At 41.7% G+C, this 16682-nt stretch overlaps 1 protein-coding gene across 2 annotated transcripts in view; it reads left to right on the top strand.

The window, feature by feature from the left end:
* The window catches only part of dennd4a (DENN domain containing 4A), a 115512-nt gene extending 102095 nt beyond the window's left edge, over window positions 1-13417 (top strand). For both annotated transcript variants that reach the window (XM_090230826.1, XM_090230825.1), the window contains 2 exons: window positions 2454-2518; window positions 10870-13417. In XM_090230826.1, the coding sequence (XP_090086952.1) occupies window positions 2454-2518; window positions 10870-11006 (202 nt within the window). In that variant the 3' untranslated portion in view covers window positions 11007-13417. The remainder of the gene's footprint in view (window positions 1-2453; window positions 2519-10869) is intronic.
* The last annotated feature ends 3265 nt before the right edge of the window (window positions 13418-16682 follow it).

Below are 16682 nucleotides of genomic sequence, written 5' to 3'. Positions count from 1 at the left end.
AACAGTCCTTCTCATGGAGTCCCTATAAAACAGAGGTGTTGAGACATCCCCATTAACAGTCCTTCTCATGGAGCCCTATAAAACAGAGGTGTGGAGACATCCCCATTAACAGTCCTTCTCATGGAGCCTGAATAAAACAGAGGTGTTGAGACATCCCCATTAACAGTCCTTCTCATGGAGCCTGAATAAAACAGAGGTGTTGAGACATCCCCATTAACAGTCCTTCTCATGGAGCCCTATAAAACAGAGGTGTTGAGACATCCCCATTAACAGTCCTTCTCATGGAGTCCCTATAAAACAGAGGTGTTGAGACATCCCCATTAACAGTCCTTCTCATGGAGCCTGAATAAAACAGAGGTGTTGAGACATCCCCATTAACAGTCCTTCTCATGGAGCCCTATAAAACAGAGGTGTTGAGACATCCCCATTAACAGTCCTTCTCATGGAGCCCTATAAAACAGAGGTGTTGAGACATCCCCATTAACAGTCCTTCTCATGGAGCCTGAATAAAACAGAGGTGTTGAGACATCCCCATTAACAGTCCTTCTCATGGAGCCCTATAAAACAGAGGTGTTGAGACATCCCCATTAACAGTCCTTCTCATGGAGCCCTATAAAACAGAGGTGTTGAGACATCCCCATTAACAGTCCTTCTCATGGAGCCTGAATAAAACAGAGGTGTTGAGACATCCCCATTAACAGTCCTTCTCATGGAGCCCTATAAAACAGAGGTGTTGAGACATCCCCATTAACAGTCCTTCTCATGGAGCCTGAATAAAACAGAGGTGTTGAGACATCCCCATTAACAGTCCTTCTCATGGAGCCCTATAAAACAGAGGTGTTGAGACATCCCCATTAACAGTCCTTCTCATGGAGCCTGAATAAAACAGAGGTGTTGAGACATCCCCATTAACAGTCCTTCTCATGGAGCCCTATAAAACAGAGGTGTTGAGACATCCCCATTAACAGTCCTTCTCATGGAGCCTGAATAAAACAGAGGTGTTGAGACATCCCCATTAACAGTCATTCTCATGGAGCCTGAATAAAACAGAGGTGTTGAGACATCCCCATTAACAGTCCTTCTCATGGAGCCCTATAAAACAGAGGTGTTGAGACATCCCCATTAACAGTCCTTCTCATGGAGCCTGAATAAAACAGAGGTGTTGAGACATCCCCATTAACAGTCCTTCTCATGGAGCCCTATAAAACAGAGGTGTTGAGACATCCCCATTAACAGTCCTTCTCATGGAGCCCTATAAAACAGAGGTGTTGAGACATCCCCATTAACAGATTGTTGATACTCCTACAAGAAGTGTGTAATACATTTAATTACTTTTATTTATAGATTTGATTAGTACTAGATAGTACGTTATGCAGTCTAGTTACACCTTATTAGTACTGTGCGATCTGTTGTGTGCGCAGGAAGACGAGGAGCAGGACGCTGCTACCACCATATCATGATATCATTATATCACCCATTATATCACCCATGATATCATTATATCATTATATCACCCATTATATCATTATATCACCCATTATATCACCCATTATATCATTATATCACCCATTATATCATTATATCACCCATTATATCATTATATCACCCATTATATAATTATATCATCCATTATATCATTATATCACCCATTATATTATTATATCATTATATCACCCACGATATCATTATATAATTATATCACCCATTATATCATTATATCATTATATCATTATATCACCCATTATATCATTATATCACCCATTATATCACCCATTATATCATTATATCACCCATTATATCATTATATCACCCATTATATAATTATATCATCCATTATATCATTATATCACCCATTATATTATTATATCATTATATCACCCACGATATCATTATATAATTATATCACCCATTATATCATTATATCACCCATTATATCATTATATCATTATATCACCCATTATATCATTATATGACCCATTATATAATTATATCAACCATTATATCATTACATCATTACATCACCCATTATATCATTATATCACCCATTATATTATTATATCATTGTATCACCCACAGTTTCTACCACCCACAGTTTCTATCACCCACAGTTTCTAACACCCATTACCCATTCATCCACTGACGTTATTCCTTCAATGAGGAGAGAGACACATTAGCGCCTGGCTACCAACTCCTTATTTGTCTTGTCCCCTCAAGGTAGTACTAGCTATTGTGATAAATTCAGACAACTGAGCCGTGTCAAATGCTAATGTTTAGAAACAGTCAGGAAGGAGCAGGACATAGATTTACAAAATCTACCGTCAGTGGGCGTTGACCGTCGGCGATAATGGTGTTAAGAGTAGTAAAATGTTGTCCTCAATCGTCCTGTCTGACTGAGCCGGTTATCCCTCTTGTCTGTCTATTTACACACAAACCATTCTCTCTCTATTCCACAGGAGTCTGTACAGAGATCTCCTCTTCCTGGCGTTGACCGCTCTGGGGAAGAGCAACATCAATATTGGTGAGTTGAAACCATATTTTTCCCGCTGTGCTTTCTTCGTCCCCCTGAAGCTAGAGAAGTGCGTTGAAAAATGTTTCACGTTTGTCACATATTTGCATTTTTTTTTACTTTGATTTAACTCGGAATGTCAGTTAAAGAACAAACTCTTATTTCCAATGGCTGCCTACCAGGGAACAGTGGGTTGTTCAGGGGCAGAATGACAGCTTTTCACCTTGTCAGCTCAGGGATTCGAATCTTGCAACCTTTAGGTTACTAGTCCAACACTCTAACCACCTGTCGCTCCTATTTATTATGGATCCCCATTAGTTCCTGCCAAGGCAGCAGCTACTCTTCCTGGGGTTTATTATGGATCCCCATTAGTTCCTGCCAAGGCAGCAGCTACTCTTCCTGGGGTTTATTATGGATCCCCATTAGTTCCTGCCAAGGCGGCAGCTACTCTTCCTGGGGTTTATTATGGATCCCCATTAGTTCCTGCCAAGGCAGCAGCTACTCTTCCTGGGGTTTATTATGGATCCCCATTAGTTCCTGTCAAGGCAGCAGCTACACTTCCTGGGGTTTATTATGGATCCCCATTAGTTCCTGTCAAGGCAGAAGCTACTCTTCCTGGGGTTTATTATAGATCCCCATTAGTTCCTGTCAAGGCAGCAGCTACTCTTCCTGGGGTTTATTATGGATCCCCATTAGTTCCTGCCAAGGCAGCAGCTACTCTTCCTGGGGTTTATTATGGATCCCCATTAGTTCCTGCCAAGGCAGCAGCTACTCTTCCTGGGGTTTGTTATGGATCCCCATTAGTTCCTGCCAAGTTTATTTAGTGCTTTATCCGGGTAGCCGGAAAGTAGAGCATTGCAGTAGTCTAACCTAGAAGTGACAAAAGCATGGATGAATTTTTCTGCATCATTTTTGGACAGAAAGTTTCTGATTTTTGCAATGTTACGTAGATGGAAAAAAGCTGTCCTTGAAATGGTCTTGATATGTTCTTCAAAAGAGAGATCAGGGTCCAGAGTAACGCCGAGGTCCTTCACAGTTTTATTTGAGACGACTGTACAACCATTAAGATTAATTGTCAGATTCAACAGAAGATCTCTTTGTTTCTTGGGACCTAGAACAAGCATCTCTGTTTTGTCCGAGTTTAAAAGTAGAACGTTTGCAGCCATCCACTTCCTTATGTCTGAAACACATGCTTCTAGCAAGGGCAATTTTGGGGCTTCACCATGTTTCATTGAAATGTACAGCTGTGTGTCATCCGCATAGCAGTGAAAGTTAACATTATGTTTTCGAATAACATCCCCAAGAGGTAAAAGCACGACGACAGATGCAGAGCCTCGGTCCGATGCCATTAAAATGTCATTTACCACCTTCACAAGTGCCGTCTCAGTGCTATGATGGGGTCTAAAACCAGACTGAAGCATTTCGTATACATTGTTTGTCTTCAGGAAGGCAGTGAGTTACTGCGCAACAGCCTTTTCTAAAATGTTTGAGAGGAATGGAAGATTCGATATAGGCCGATAGTTTTTTATATTTTCTGGGTCAAGGTTTGGCTTTTCAAGAGAGGCTTTATTACTGCCACTTTTAGTGAGTTTGGTACACATCCGGTGGATAGAGAGCCGTTTATTATGTTCAACATAGGAGGGCCAAGCACAGGAAGCAGCTCTTTCAGTAGTTTAGTTGGAATAGGGTCCAGTATGCAGCTTGAAGGTTTAGAGGCCATGATTATTTTCATCATTGTGTCAAGAGATATAGTACTAAAACACTTGAGCGTCTCTCTTGATCCTAGGTCCTGGCAGAGTTGTGCAGACTCAGGACAACTGAGCTTTGAAGGAATACGCAGATTTAAAGAGGAGTCTGTAATTTGCTTTCTAATAATCATAATCTTTTCCTCAAAGAAGTACTACTCTTCCTGGGGTTTATTATCGATCCCCATTAGTTCCCGCCAAGACGGCAGCTACTCTTCCTGGGGTTTATTATGGATCCCCATTAGTTCCTGCCAATGCAGCAGCTACTCTTCCTGGGGTTTATTATGGATCCCCATTAGTTCCTGCCAAGGCAGCAGCTACTCTTCCTGGGGTTTATTATGGATCCCCATTAGTTCCTGCCAATGCAGCAGCTACTCTTCCTGAGGTTTATTATGGATCCCCATTATTTCCCGCCAAGACGGCAGCTACTCTTCCCAGGGTTTATTATGGATCCCCTTTAGTTCCTGTCAAGGCAGCAGCTACTCTTCCTGGGGTTTATTATGGATCCCCATTAGTTGCTGCCAAGGCAGCAGCTACTCTTCCTGGGGTTTATTATCGATCCCCATTTGTTCCTGCCAATGCAGCAGCTACTCTTCCTGAGGTTTATTATGGATCCCCATTATTTCCTGCCAAGACGGCAGCTACTCTTCCCGGGGTTTATTATGGATCCCCTTTAGTTCCTGTCAAGGCAGCAGCTACTCTTCCTGGGGTTTATTATGGATCCCCATTAGTTGCTGCCAAGGCAGCAGCTACTCTTCCTGGGGTTTATTATGGATCCCCATTAGTTCCTGCCAAGTTTATTTAGTGCTTTATCCGGGTAGCCGGAAAGTAGAGCATTGCAGTAGTCTAACCTAGAAGTGACAAAAGCATGGATGAATTTTTCTGCATCATTTTTGGACAGAAAGTTTCTGATTTTTGCAATGTTACGTAGATGGAAAAAAGCTGTCCTTGAAATGGTCTTGATATGTTCTTCAAAAGAGAGATCAGGGTCCAGAGTAACGCCGAGGTCCTTCACAGTTTTATTTGAGACGACTGTACAACCATTAAGATTAATTGTCAGATTCAACAGAAGATCTCTTTGTTTCTTGGGACCTAGAACAAGCATCTCTGTTTTGTCCGAGTTTAAAAGTAGAACGTTTGCAGCCATCCACTTCCTTATGTCTGAAACACATGCTTCTAGCAAGGGCAATTTTGGGGCTTCACCATGTTTCATTGAAATGTACAGCTGTGTGTCATCCGCATAGCAGTGAAAGTTAACATTATGTTTTCGAATAACATCCCCAAGAGGTAAAAGCACGACGACAGATGCAGAGCCTCGGTCCGATGCCATTAAAATGTCATTTACCACCTTCACAAGTGCCGTCTCAGTGCTATGATGGGGTCTAAAACCAGACTGAAGCATTTCGTATACATTGTTTGTCTTCAGGAAGGCAGTGAGTTACTGCGCAACAGCCTTTTCTAAAATGTTTGAGAGGAATGGAAGATTCGATATAGGCCGATAGTTTTTTATATTTTCTGGGTCAAGGTTTGGCTTTTCAAGAGAGGCTTTATTACTGCCACTTTTAGTGAGTTTGGTACACATCCGGTGGATAGAGAGCCGTTTATTATGTTCAACATAGGAGGGCCAAGCACAGGAAGCAGCTCTTTCAGTAGTTTAGTTGGAATAGGGTCCAGTATGCAGCTTGAAGGTTTAGAGGCCATGATTATTTTCATCATTGTGTCAAGAGATATAGTACTAAAACACTTGAGCGTCTCTCTTGATCCTAGGTCCTGGCAGAGTTGTGCAGACTCAGGACAACTGAGCTTTGAAGGAATACGCAGATTTAAAGAGGAGTCTGTAATTTGCTTTCTAATAATCATAATCTTTTCCTCAAAGAAGTACTACTCTTCCTGGGGTTTATTATCGATCCCCATTAGTTCCCGCCAAGACGGCAGCTACTCTTCCTGGGGTTTATTATGGATCCCCATTAGTTCCTGCCAATGCAGCAGCTACTCTTCCTGGGGTTTATTATGGATCCCCATTAGTTCCTGCCAAGGCAGCAGCTACTCTTCCTGGGGTTTATTATGGATCCCCATTAGTTCCTGCCAATGCAGCAGCTACTCTTCCTGAGGTTTATTATGGATCCCCATTATTTCCCGCCAAGACGGCAGCTACTCTTCCCGGGGTTTATTATGGATCCCCTTTAGTTCCTGTCAAGGCAGCAGCTACTCTTCCTGGGGTTTATTATGGATCCCCATTAGTTGCTGCCAAGGCAGCAGCTACTCTTCCTGGGGTTTATTATCGATCCCCATTAGTTCCTGCCAATGCAGCAGCTACTCTTCCTGAGGTTTATTATGGATCCCCATTATTTCCTGCCAAGACGGCAGCTACTCTTCCCGGGGTTTATTATGGATCCCCTTTAGTTCCTGTCAAGGCAGCAGCTACTCTTCCTGGGGTTTATTATGGATCCCCATTAGTTGCTGCCAAGGCAGCAGCTACTCTTCCTGGGGTTTATTATGGATCCCCATTAGTTCCTGCCAATGCAGCAGCTACTCTTCCTGGGGTTTATTATGGATCCCCATTAGTTCCTGTCAAGGCAGCAGCTACTCTTCCTGAGGTTTATTATGGATCCCCATTATTTCCCGCCAAGACGGCAGCTACTCTTCCCGGGGTTTATTATGGATCCCTATTAGTTCCCGCCAAGGCGGCAGCTACTCTTCCTGGGGTTTATTATGGATCCCCATTAGTTGCTGCCAAGGCAGCAGCTACTCTTCCTGAGGTTTATTATGGATCCCCATTATTTCCTGCCAAGACGGCAGCTACTCTTCCCGTGGTTTATTATGGATCCCCTTTAGTTCCTGTCAAGGCAGCAGCTACTTTTCCTGGGGTTTATTATGGATCCCCATTAGTTCCTGTCAAGGCAGCAGCTACTCTTCCTGGGGTTTATTATGGATCCCCATTAGTTCCTGCCAATGCAGCAGCTACTCTTCCTGAGGTTTATTATGGATCCCCATTATTTCCCGCCAAGACGGCAGCTACTCTTCCCGGGGTTTATTATGGATCCCTATTAGTTCCCGCCAAGGCGGCAGCTACCCTTCCTGGGGTTTATTATGGATCCCCATTAGTTCCTGCCAAGGCAGCAGCTACTCTTCCTGGGGTTTATTATGGATCCCTATTAGTTCCTGTCAAGGCAGCAGCTACTCTTCCTGGGGTCCAGCATCATTAAGGCAGTTATATACAATTTAAAATATTACATGACATTACATTTTATAACACTTTTCAAAACATGTTCCCTTAGGCACAACTCTAATACCACATATCTAAAACACATCATCCTTGTGAACAGTATGTGTTTTGCTTCACAATCCTTCCGCTGTTCGATAGGGTGTATTTTTTACCTGTTTCTTAAATCTGATTCTACTGCTGCATCAGCTACTTGATGTGGAATAGATTTCCATGTAGTCATGACTCTATTTAGTACTGCACGCCTCCCATAGTCTGTTCTGGGCTTGGGGACTGTGAAGAGACCTCTGGTGGCTCGTGGAGTATGCATGGGTGTCTGAGCTGTGTGCCAGTAGTTCAAACAGACAGCTATGTACACTCAACATGTCAACACTGCTTACAAACAAGTAGTGATGAAGTCAATCTCTCCTCCACTTTCAGCCAGGAGAGATTGACATGCATATTATTAATGTTAGCTCTCTGTGTACATCCAAGGGCCAGCCGTGCTGCCCTGAAATGTAATTTTCATAAGTCCCTCTTTATTTTCATTAATCTGTTATTTTACCAGGTAAGTTGACTGAGAAGACATTCCAACGACCTGAGTTACAGGGGAGAGGAAGGGGATGAATGAGCCAATTGTAAACTGGGGATTATTAGGTGACCGTGATGGTTTGAGGGCCAGATTGGGAATTTAGCCAGGACACCGGGGTTAATAACCTTTCTAGGACAGGCGTTCCGCTAGCGGAACCCCTCAACAACATTCCGCTGAAAAGGCAGTGTGCGAAAATCTAAAATATTTTTTAGAAATATGTAACTTTCACACATTAACAAGTCCAATACAGCAAATGAAAGATAAACTTATTGTTAATCTACCCATCGTGTCCGATTTAAAAAATGCTTTAAAGCGAAAGCATAACAAATGATTATGTTACGATCACCGCAAAGTCAAAAAAATACATAGCCATTTTTCCAGCCAAAGATAGGAGTCACAAAAAGCAGAAATATAGATAAAATGAATCACTAACCTTTGATGATCTTCATCAGATGACACTCATAGGACATCATGTTACACAATACATGTATGTTTTGTTTGATAATGTGCATATTTATATCCAGAAATATCAGTTTACATTGGCGCCTTATGTGCAGTAATGTTTTGATTCCAAAACATCCAGTGATTTTGCAGAAATACTCATAATAAACATTGATAAAAGATACAAGTGTTATTCACAGAATTAAAGATAGACTTCTCCTTAATGCAACCGCTGTGTCAGATTTTTAAAAAACGTTACAGAAAAAGCATAATCTGAGAACGACGCTCAGAGCCCAATCCAGCCAGACTCAAACAGGTCTCATGAGCCCCCCCTTTATAGCAGAAGCCTGAAACAAGTTTCTAAAGATGGTTTACATCTAGTGGAAGCCTTAGGAAGTGCAACTTGACTCCATGGACACTGTGTTTTCGGTAGGCCAAGCTTTGAAAAACTACACACCTCAGATTTCCCACTTTCTGGTTGGATTTTTCTCAGGTTTTTGCATGCCATATGAGTTCTGTTATACTCACAGAGATCATTCAAACAGTTTTAGAAACTTCAGAGTGTTTTCTATCCAATACTAGTAATACTATGCATATATTAGCATCTGGGACAGAGTAGGAGGCAGTTCACTCTGGGCACGCTATTCAGTTTACTCAGAAACCCACTTTAGCACGACAAGTGCGAGGAGTTGGCACAGAACGCACCGGGCTGTGAATGCGCCCTGGAGACACAGTGCGTATCAATGCAAAACATATCATAAAAACGTATCACGCTCCCCACAGTGAGTACGGGGAGTTGGCTCTGGTTCAAAACCTGGCTCCGCCAACCAACCCGTGTGCCCCCCCCAAAAAAAAATATTTTTGAGGCTGCCTCTCGGGCTTCCGTCGTGGCCGCGAACCCCGGTATCGTCATTGTTGCTCCCTCGCTGCATCCGCCTGCTTCCATGGCAGGCTTCTGTCTCCTGCCATAATCTCGTCCCACGTCCAGGATGTCCCCCACTCCTGGCTTTCCTCCTGGGCACGCTGCTTGGTCCGTTGTTCTGTCACGATCGTCATAAGGAGTGGACCAAGATGCGACGTGGTATGGTTCCATCCTTTTTATTTGGAAGAGAACCTGAAAGAAAAAACAAATAAAGCGGAAAAATAAAACGTAAAACTCAAAGTAGCTCGCAGGCAACTGTACCTAGACAAAATCCCACAAAGCACAAATGGGGAAATGGCTGCCTAAATATGATCCCCAATCAGAGACAACGATAAACAGCTACCTCTGATTGGGAACCATACCAGGCCAACATAGATCATTAATCACCTAGATGACCCACCTTAGTCAATATCACGCCCAAACCAACATAGAGAATAAACAGCTCTCTATGCTCAGGGAGTGACATGGAGGATAGGACCTTCCATTAATTTGAAGGATAACTCAAATGAAAAAAAAAATGTAAACACTCTAGACTTATATTTATTGGTGTGAGTGTAGCTACAGACTTTAGGTTTTTGTGGTGTTGTTTTTTACTATATTAATCCTCTTTATTAATTAGAATCCTCTAATATATTTAGGTGAAAAATACATTTAAATTCCTCACTGTTTTATTCGACCATCATGGTCGCTAAGTAACCCTGTTGTATTCTACCGTCATGGTCGCTAAGTAACTCTGTTGTATTCTACCATCATGGTCGCTAAGTAACCCTGTTGTATTCTACCATCATGGTCGCTAAGTAACCCTGTTGTATTCTACCATCATGGTCGCTAAGTAACTCTGTTGTATTCTACCATCATGGTCGCTAAGTAACCCTGTTGTATTCTACCATCATGGTCGCTAAGTAACCCTGTTGTATTCTACCATCATGGTCGCTAAGTAACCCTGTTGTATTCTACCATCATGGTCGCTAAGTAACCCTGTTGTATTCTACCATCATGGTCGCTAAGTAACTCTGTTGTATTCTACCATCATGGTCGCTAAGTAACTCTGTTGTATTCTCCCATCATGGTCGCTAAGTAACCCTGTTGTATTCTACCATCATGGTCGCTAAGTAACTCTGTTGTATTCTACCATCATGGTCGCTAAGTAACCCTGTTTTATTCTACCATCATGGTCGCTAAGTAACCCTGTTGTATTCTACCATCACGGTCGCTAAGTAACCCTGTTGTATTCTACCATCATGGTTGCTAAGTAACCCTGTTGTATTCTACCATCATGGTCGCTAAGTAACTCTGTTGTATTCTACCATCATGGTCGCTAAGTAACTCTGTTGTATTCTAACATCATGGTCGCTAAGTAACTCTGTTGTATTCTACCATCATGGTCACCTAGTAGGTTTAAACAACCACATCATGATCAGTAATAGTGATTGTAAACTAAACTAACCTTCTCTGATCCAGATGCGTTTGATCGTGAGTACAAGGTTGCTTACGACCGCCTCAGCCCCAGCCAAGTGAAGCTGACACACAACTGTGACCGGCCCCCGGGAGCAGGAGTCATGGAATGTAGAAGGATGTTCGGGAAACCCATTCTGTGACCCCCCCCCCCCCCCCCTGGCTGCTATCCATCCATCCCTCCCAAAACATGACTGCTGCTCATTTACTACCAGCCCCTCTCTCTGTGGCCCCTCTCTCTGGACCCTCTCTCTGGCCCCTCTCTCTGGCCCCTCTCTCTGTGGCCCCTCTCTCTGTGGCCCCTCTCTCTGTGGCCCTTCTCTCTGGCCCCTCTCTCCCTCTCTGTGGCCCCTCTCTCTGTGGCCCCTCTCTGTTGGGGTGAACTCCTCAGGGCCAGCCCACCTGACACCCCAGGCAAGGGGAGGAAAGTCATTGGTACCCAACGTGTACTTAGACACTGAAGCGTAGTGTGGAACAAATACACAGAAAAGATCCTAGAAGCTTTCAGAGACGCTCCACACTGTCACAATAAGACATTTACATGTCAGTCATTTAGCAGGCACTCTTATCCAGAGACACTTACAGGAGCAATTAGAGTTAAGTGCCTTGCTCAAGAGCACATTGAAAGATGTTTCACTTTAGTCGGCTCCGGGATTCGAACCTGTGACTTTTTGGTTAATGGCCCAATGCTCTGAACCGCTAGGCTACCTGCCTCCCTCACATGGTATTCACATGGTTTGACATGGTATTCACGGTATGACATGGTATTACAATGGGACCACATAGCTATTACATGGTATCTCATGGCATCCCAGTAGAACCTCATGATATCATGATACCTCATGGTATCACAATAGGACCTCATGGTATCACAATAGGACCTCATGATATCACCATAGGACCTCATTGTATCACAGTAGGACCTCATGGTATCACAGTAGGACCTCATGATATCACAGTAGGACCTCATGGTATCACAGTAGAACCTCATGATATCATGATACCTCATGATATCACCATAGGACCTCATTGTATCACAGTAGGACCTCATGGTATCACAGTAGGACCTCATGGTAATAGGACCTCATGGTATCACAATAGGACCTCATGGTATCACAATAGGACCTCATGGTATCACAGTAGGACCTCATGGTATCACAATAGGACCTCATGGTAATAGGACCTCATGGTATCAGAATACGACCTCATGGTATCACAATAGGACCTCATGGTATCACAGTAGGACCTCATGGTAATAGGACCTCATGGTATCACAATAGGACCTCATGGTATCACAATAGGACCTCATGATATCACAATAGGACCTCATGGTAATAGGACCTCATGGTAATAGGACCTCATGGTAATAGGACCTCATGGTAATAGGACCTCATGGTATCACATGTATTATTCCTCTGTATTTTCACTATTATTACATTACTCAAATGTTTGTAATATACCATGTGATATATTCTATATATTTTAAGACAATCTGATGAACTTGTAAGCGTGTATGTAAACGTTTTGTTTCTGTGTTGTAGTGTGAGCTTCAAGCTTTGTGTGTTTTCTCTACCACAGTCAGGGCTGTTTTCCTGTTGTGATGAGAGGGTTGTTGGGTGTAATGTAAACGTCTTTCACACGTGATTTTAAGCACTTTCCAAAGAGTAACTTACATTATCTCTTACATTATCTCTTACATTATCTGTGACAGTAATAATTTGGACCTTTTATTTTTTGTTGTTCAGTTGAACTTTGATACATACACAGCTACTATACTATGATCAGGTGTGGGGCCTGACTTCCTGCTCTATACTATGATCAGGTGTGGGGCCTGATTTCCTGCTCTATACTATGATCAGGTATGAGGCCTGACTTCCTGCTCTATACTATGATCAGGTATGGGGCCCGACTTCCTGAGGATGATGTCATACTTTCACTTTCAGCTGCTTGTCTCCCCTCTGGCAGGACCAGTCCAAATATAACATGAAGGATCCATTGGCCTAGTGTGAGACCATGAAAACCGTGAGGTATCATGGGTAAATTGTGACTGACTGATGTACAAATAATATTGAGTAGTTATTTATGATGCAAGGTGGTTTGTAGATCAGTCAAGTCTCGCCTTTAAATTCGGCGGCCGTGTCCAACGGTCCCATTTTGGTTTTTCTGGGTGGGAACATACATAGACCATGTTATATACATGATGTATACATGATAGACCATGTATGATTTAGTTGTATTACCACAGTGATGAGACTTTTATCCTGTAACTTTCACGGGAGTGTTTATTTATGAATCCTTTTGTGTCAAAGAAATACATTGGAACAACCAAAACAACTGAGCCGCCCCAAATATAAAAGGAACATTGTTATAATATGATTTGTTGATATGTTTTCATGAATTACTAAAGCAATACTCTTTTATAAGGTCATTGTTATTATATTGACATCACAAATGCATAATGTGTGGATTAAGACGTGTTTTCTAATTCTTTCATCAACACACATACGCATTACTTTTTGTAAATAAATGTATGGAGCTGTTCTGTTTCTCTGTATAGTTGTACAGAGTAAATGGTATGGTCTGTTTCTCTGTATAGTTGTATAGAGTAAATGGTATGTTCTGTTTCTCTGTATAGTTGTACAGAGTAAATGGTATGTTCTGTTTCTCTGTATAGTTGTATAGAGTAAATGGTATGTTCTGTTTCTCTGTATAGTTGTATAGAGTAAATGGTATGTTCTGTTTCTCTGTATAGTTGTACAGAGTAAATGGTATGTTCTGTTTCTCTGTATAGTTGTACAGAGTAAATGGTATGATCTGTTTCTCTGTATAGTTGTACAGAGTAAATGGTATGGTCTGTTTCTCTGTATAGTTGTACAGAGTAAATGGTATGGTCTGTTTCTCTGTATAGTTGTATAGAGTAAATGGTATGTTCTGTTTCTCTGTATAGTTGTACAGAGTAAATGGTATGGTCTGTTTCTCTGTATAGTTGTATAGAGTAAATGGTATGTTCTGTTTCTCTGTATAGTTGTACAGAGTAAATGGTATGTTCTGTTTCTCTGTATAGTTGTATAGAGTAAATGGTATGTTCTGTTTTTCTGTATAGTTGTATAGAGTAAATGGTATGTTCTGTTTCTCTGTATAGTTGTACAGAGTAAATGGTATGGTCTGTTTCTCTGTATAGTTGTACAGAGTAAATGGTATGGTCTGTTTCTCTGTATAGTTGTATAGAGTAAATGGTATGTTCTGTTTCTCTGTATAGTTGTATAGAGTAAATGGTATGGTCTGTTTCTCTGTATAGTTGTACAGAGTAAATGGTATGGTCTGTTTCTCTGTATAGTTGTATAGAGTAAATGGTATGTTCTGTTTCTCTGTAGCTTTATAGTTGTATAGAGTAAATGGTATGTTCTGTTTCTCTGTATAGTTGTATAGAGTACATGGTATGTTCTGTTTCTCTGTATAATTGTATAGAGTAAATGGTATGTTCTGTTTCTCTGTATAGTTGTATAGAGTAAATGGTATGTTCTGTTTCTCCGTAGCTTTATAGTTGTACAGAGTGAATGGTATGTTCTGTTTCTCTGTATAGTTGTACAGAGTAAATTATATGTTCTGTTTCTATGTATAGTTGTATGGAGTAAATGTGATACAGCCTGGGATTGAACCCGGGTCTGTAGTGACGTCTCTAGCACTGAGAGGCAGTACCATAGAATGCTACGTCACCCAGGAGGCTATAGTGGACTACTCCTGACTGTGATCCATAGTCCACTGTTAGGATAGAAGATAGAAGAGCTGTGTCACATGTCAAGGTGTCTGTATTCTTCTGACTGGGTTTTGAAACTGTCACAATATCACCCCCCATCCAAAAAAATTGAACTTTTGTATATTGTGAATGAACTGGCTTTAGAGAGAAAGGTTCCGACATCATTCCACAACAGAATGGTTCTAATTTAGAATGATTCCTTTACATTCCTTCCTAAAGAGCACGTAAAACCAACACAGCACTTGATGACAGTTTACAGTTGACTAGCTTTAGGCTTTAGGTTGAAGATTATTCAACAAATGTCTTGTTTTGCCATGTCAGACTGTTAAAAGTAAGTAGAACCCCCCCCTGCCTGTTTACTGCCAAGGAAAAGTACTGTGATATTATATATGAACGTCATTTCACTCATCATTACAACCAGACGTATAGCTCTCTATTCATCCTGGATGGCTGAAACGTTACAGACTGTGCGGTACAAAATTTAATTAAAGGTAATTTCAGATGGAGACGACATCTGCAGTGTTTACGGTAAATGCAGTCTCCGCTATAACGCGGGAACATTGCCTTTAATAAATTTGAAATCAAGCCGTAACGTTGCACTTCAGTGATACGGATTGCATAGAGCGCTTCAATAATGACTTTGTCTGATAAATATTTGAATACTAATCATAAAAGACCCACTAGTTTATAAATGCTATGATGGTGTTTCACAGCTTTACAGTTGGAATTAAAGTTGAGACCCAGCAGGCATAATTTGGCGTGAGTACGTCAGAAAAGGAGATCAGTTTAAAATATTTTCTATCAATTTTTCTATCTTCTATTTACCCTTTTGGAAGAAATCTGAATTGATTTTGTTTTAAATCTCTCCTTTTTAATGCTTGATGTCACAGTATGAGTGAAAGCTTTGTGTATAAAAGGTGTACTTTGGTATGTGGCCATTACATAACTCTGTACCAGGGGTCTCCAACCCTGTAGGTTTACACTCCAACCCTGTTCCTGGAGAGAGACCCCCCTGTAGGTTTTAACTACAACCCTATTCCTGGAGAGAGACCCTCCTGGCCATTACATAACTCTGTACCAGGGCCCTCCAACCCTATTCCTGGAGATAGACCCTCCTGGCCATTACATAACTCTGTACCAGTGTTCTCCACCCCTGTAGGTTTGCACTCTAATCCTGTAGGTTTACACTCCAACCCTGTTCCTGGAGAGAGACCCTCCTGTAGGTTATAGCTCCAACCCTGTTCCTGGAGAGAGACCCTCCTGTAGGTTATAGCTCCAACCCTGTTCCTGGAGAGAGACCCTCCTGTAGGTTATAGCTCCAACCCTGTTCCTGGAGAGAGACCCTCCTGTAGGTTATAGCTCCAACCCTGTTCCTGGAGAGAGACCCTCCTGTAGGTTATAGCTCCAACCCTGTTCCTGGAGAGAGACCCTCCTGTAGGTTTTAACTCCAACCCTGTTCCTGGAGAGATACTGTCCTGTAGGTTTTTAACTCCAACCCTGTTCCTGGAGAGATACTGTCCTGTAGGTTTTAACTCCACCTCCAGGACAGTATCTCTCCAGGAACAGGGTTGGAGTTAAAACCTACAGGAGGGTCTCTCTCCAGGAACAGGGTTGGAGGGCCCTGTATGTAACTACTATACACATTGACCATGATATCACCATATCATCACTATAGATATCAATATGTTGTTGTTTACACCGTTGAAACACTGTTATGTCTTTTGAATATATAATATGTATCATTTTTACCACAGTTTAATACTAATTTGTAAGATTTTGTTTTCATGGAATCTGCCTGACTGGATCTACAGATTGTTTTAAATTCTGAATAAACCACCGGAATAATAAACATTTGTTTCTGGTTTGTCTGATTCAGGAGAAACATCCTGGTTCACAGATCCATTTTGTATAAACATTGTGTGTTCTATATCACAGTGTATATTCCATCTGGGATACACGGACAATTAAAAAAAAAAAAAAATGTGATTCTACAATGAACAAAAATATGAACCCAACACGCAACAATTTCAAATATTTTACTGAGTTATAGTTCATTTAAGAA

This window comes from Oncorhynchus mykiss, chromosome 4 (genome assembly GCF_057628025.1).
Source record: "Oncorhynchus mykiss isolate SJ-2025 chromosome 4, ASM5762802v1, whole genome shotgun sequence".
NCBI lineage: Eukaryota > Metazoa > Chordata > Actinopteri > Salmoniformes > Salmonidae > Oncorhynchus > Oncorhynchus mykiss.
This window is presented reverse-complemented; position numbering and strand designations above follow the sequence as displayed.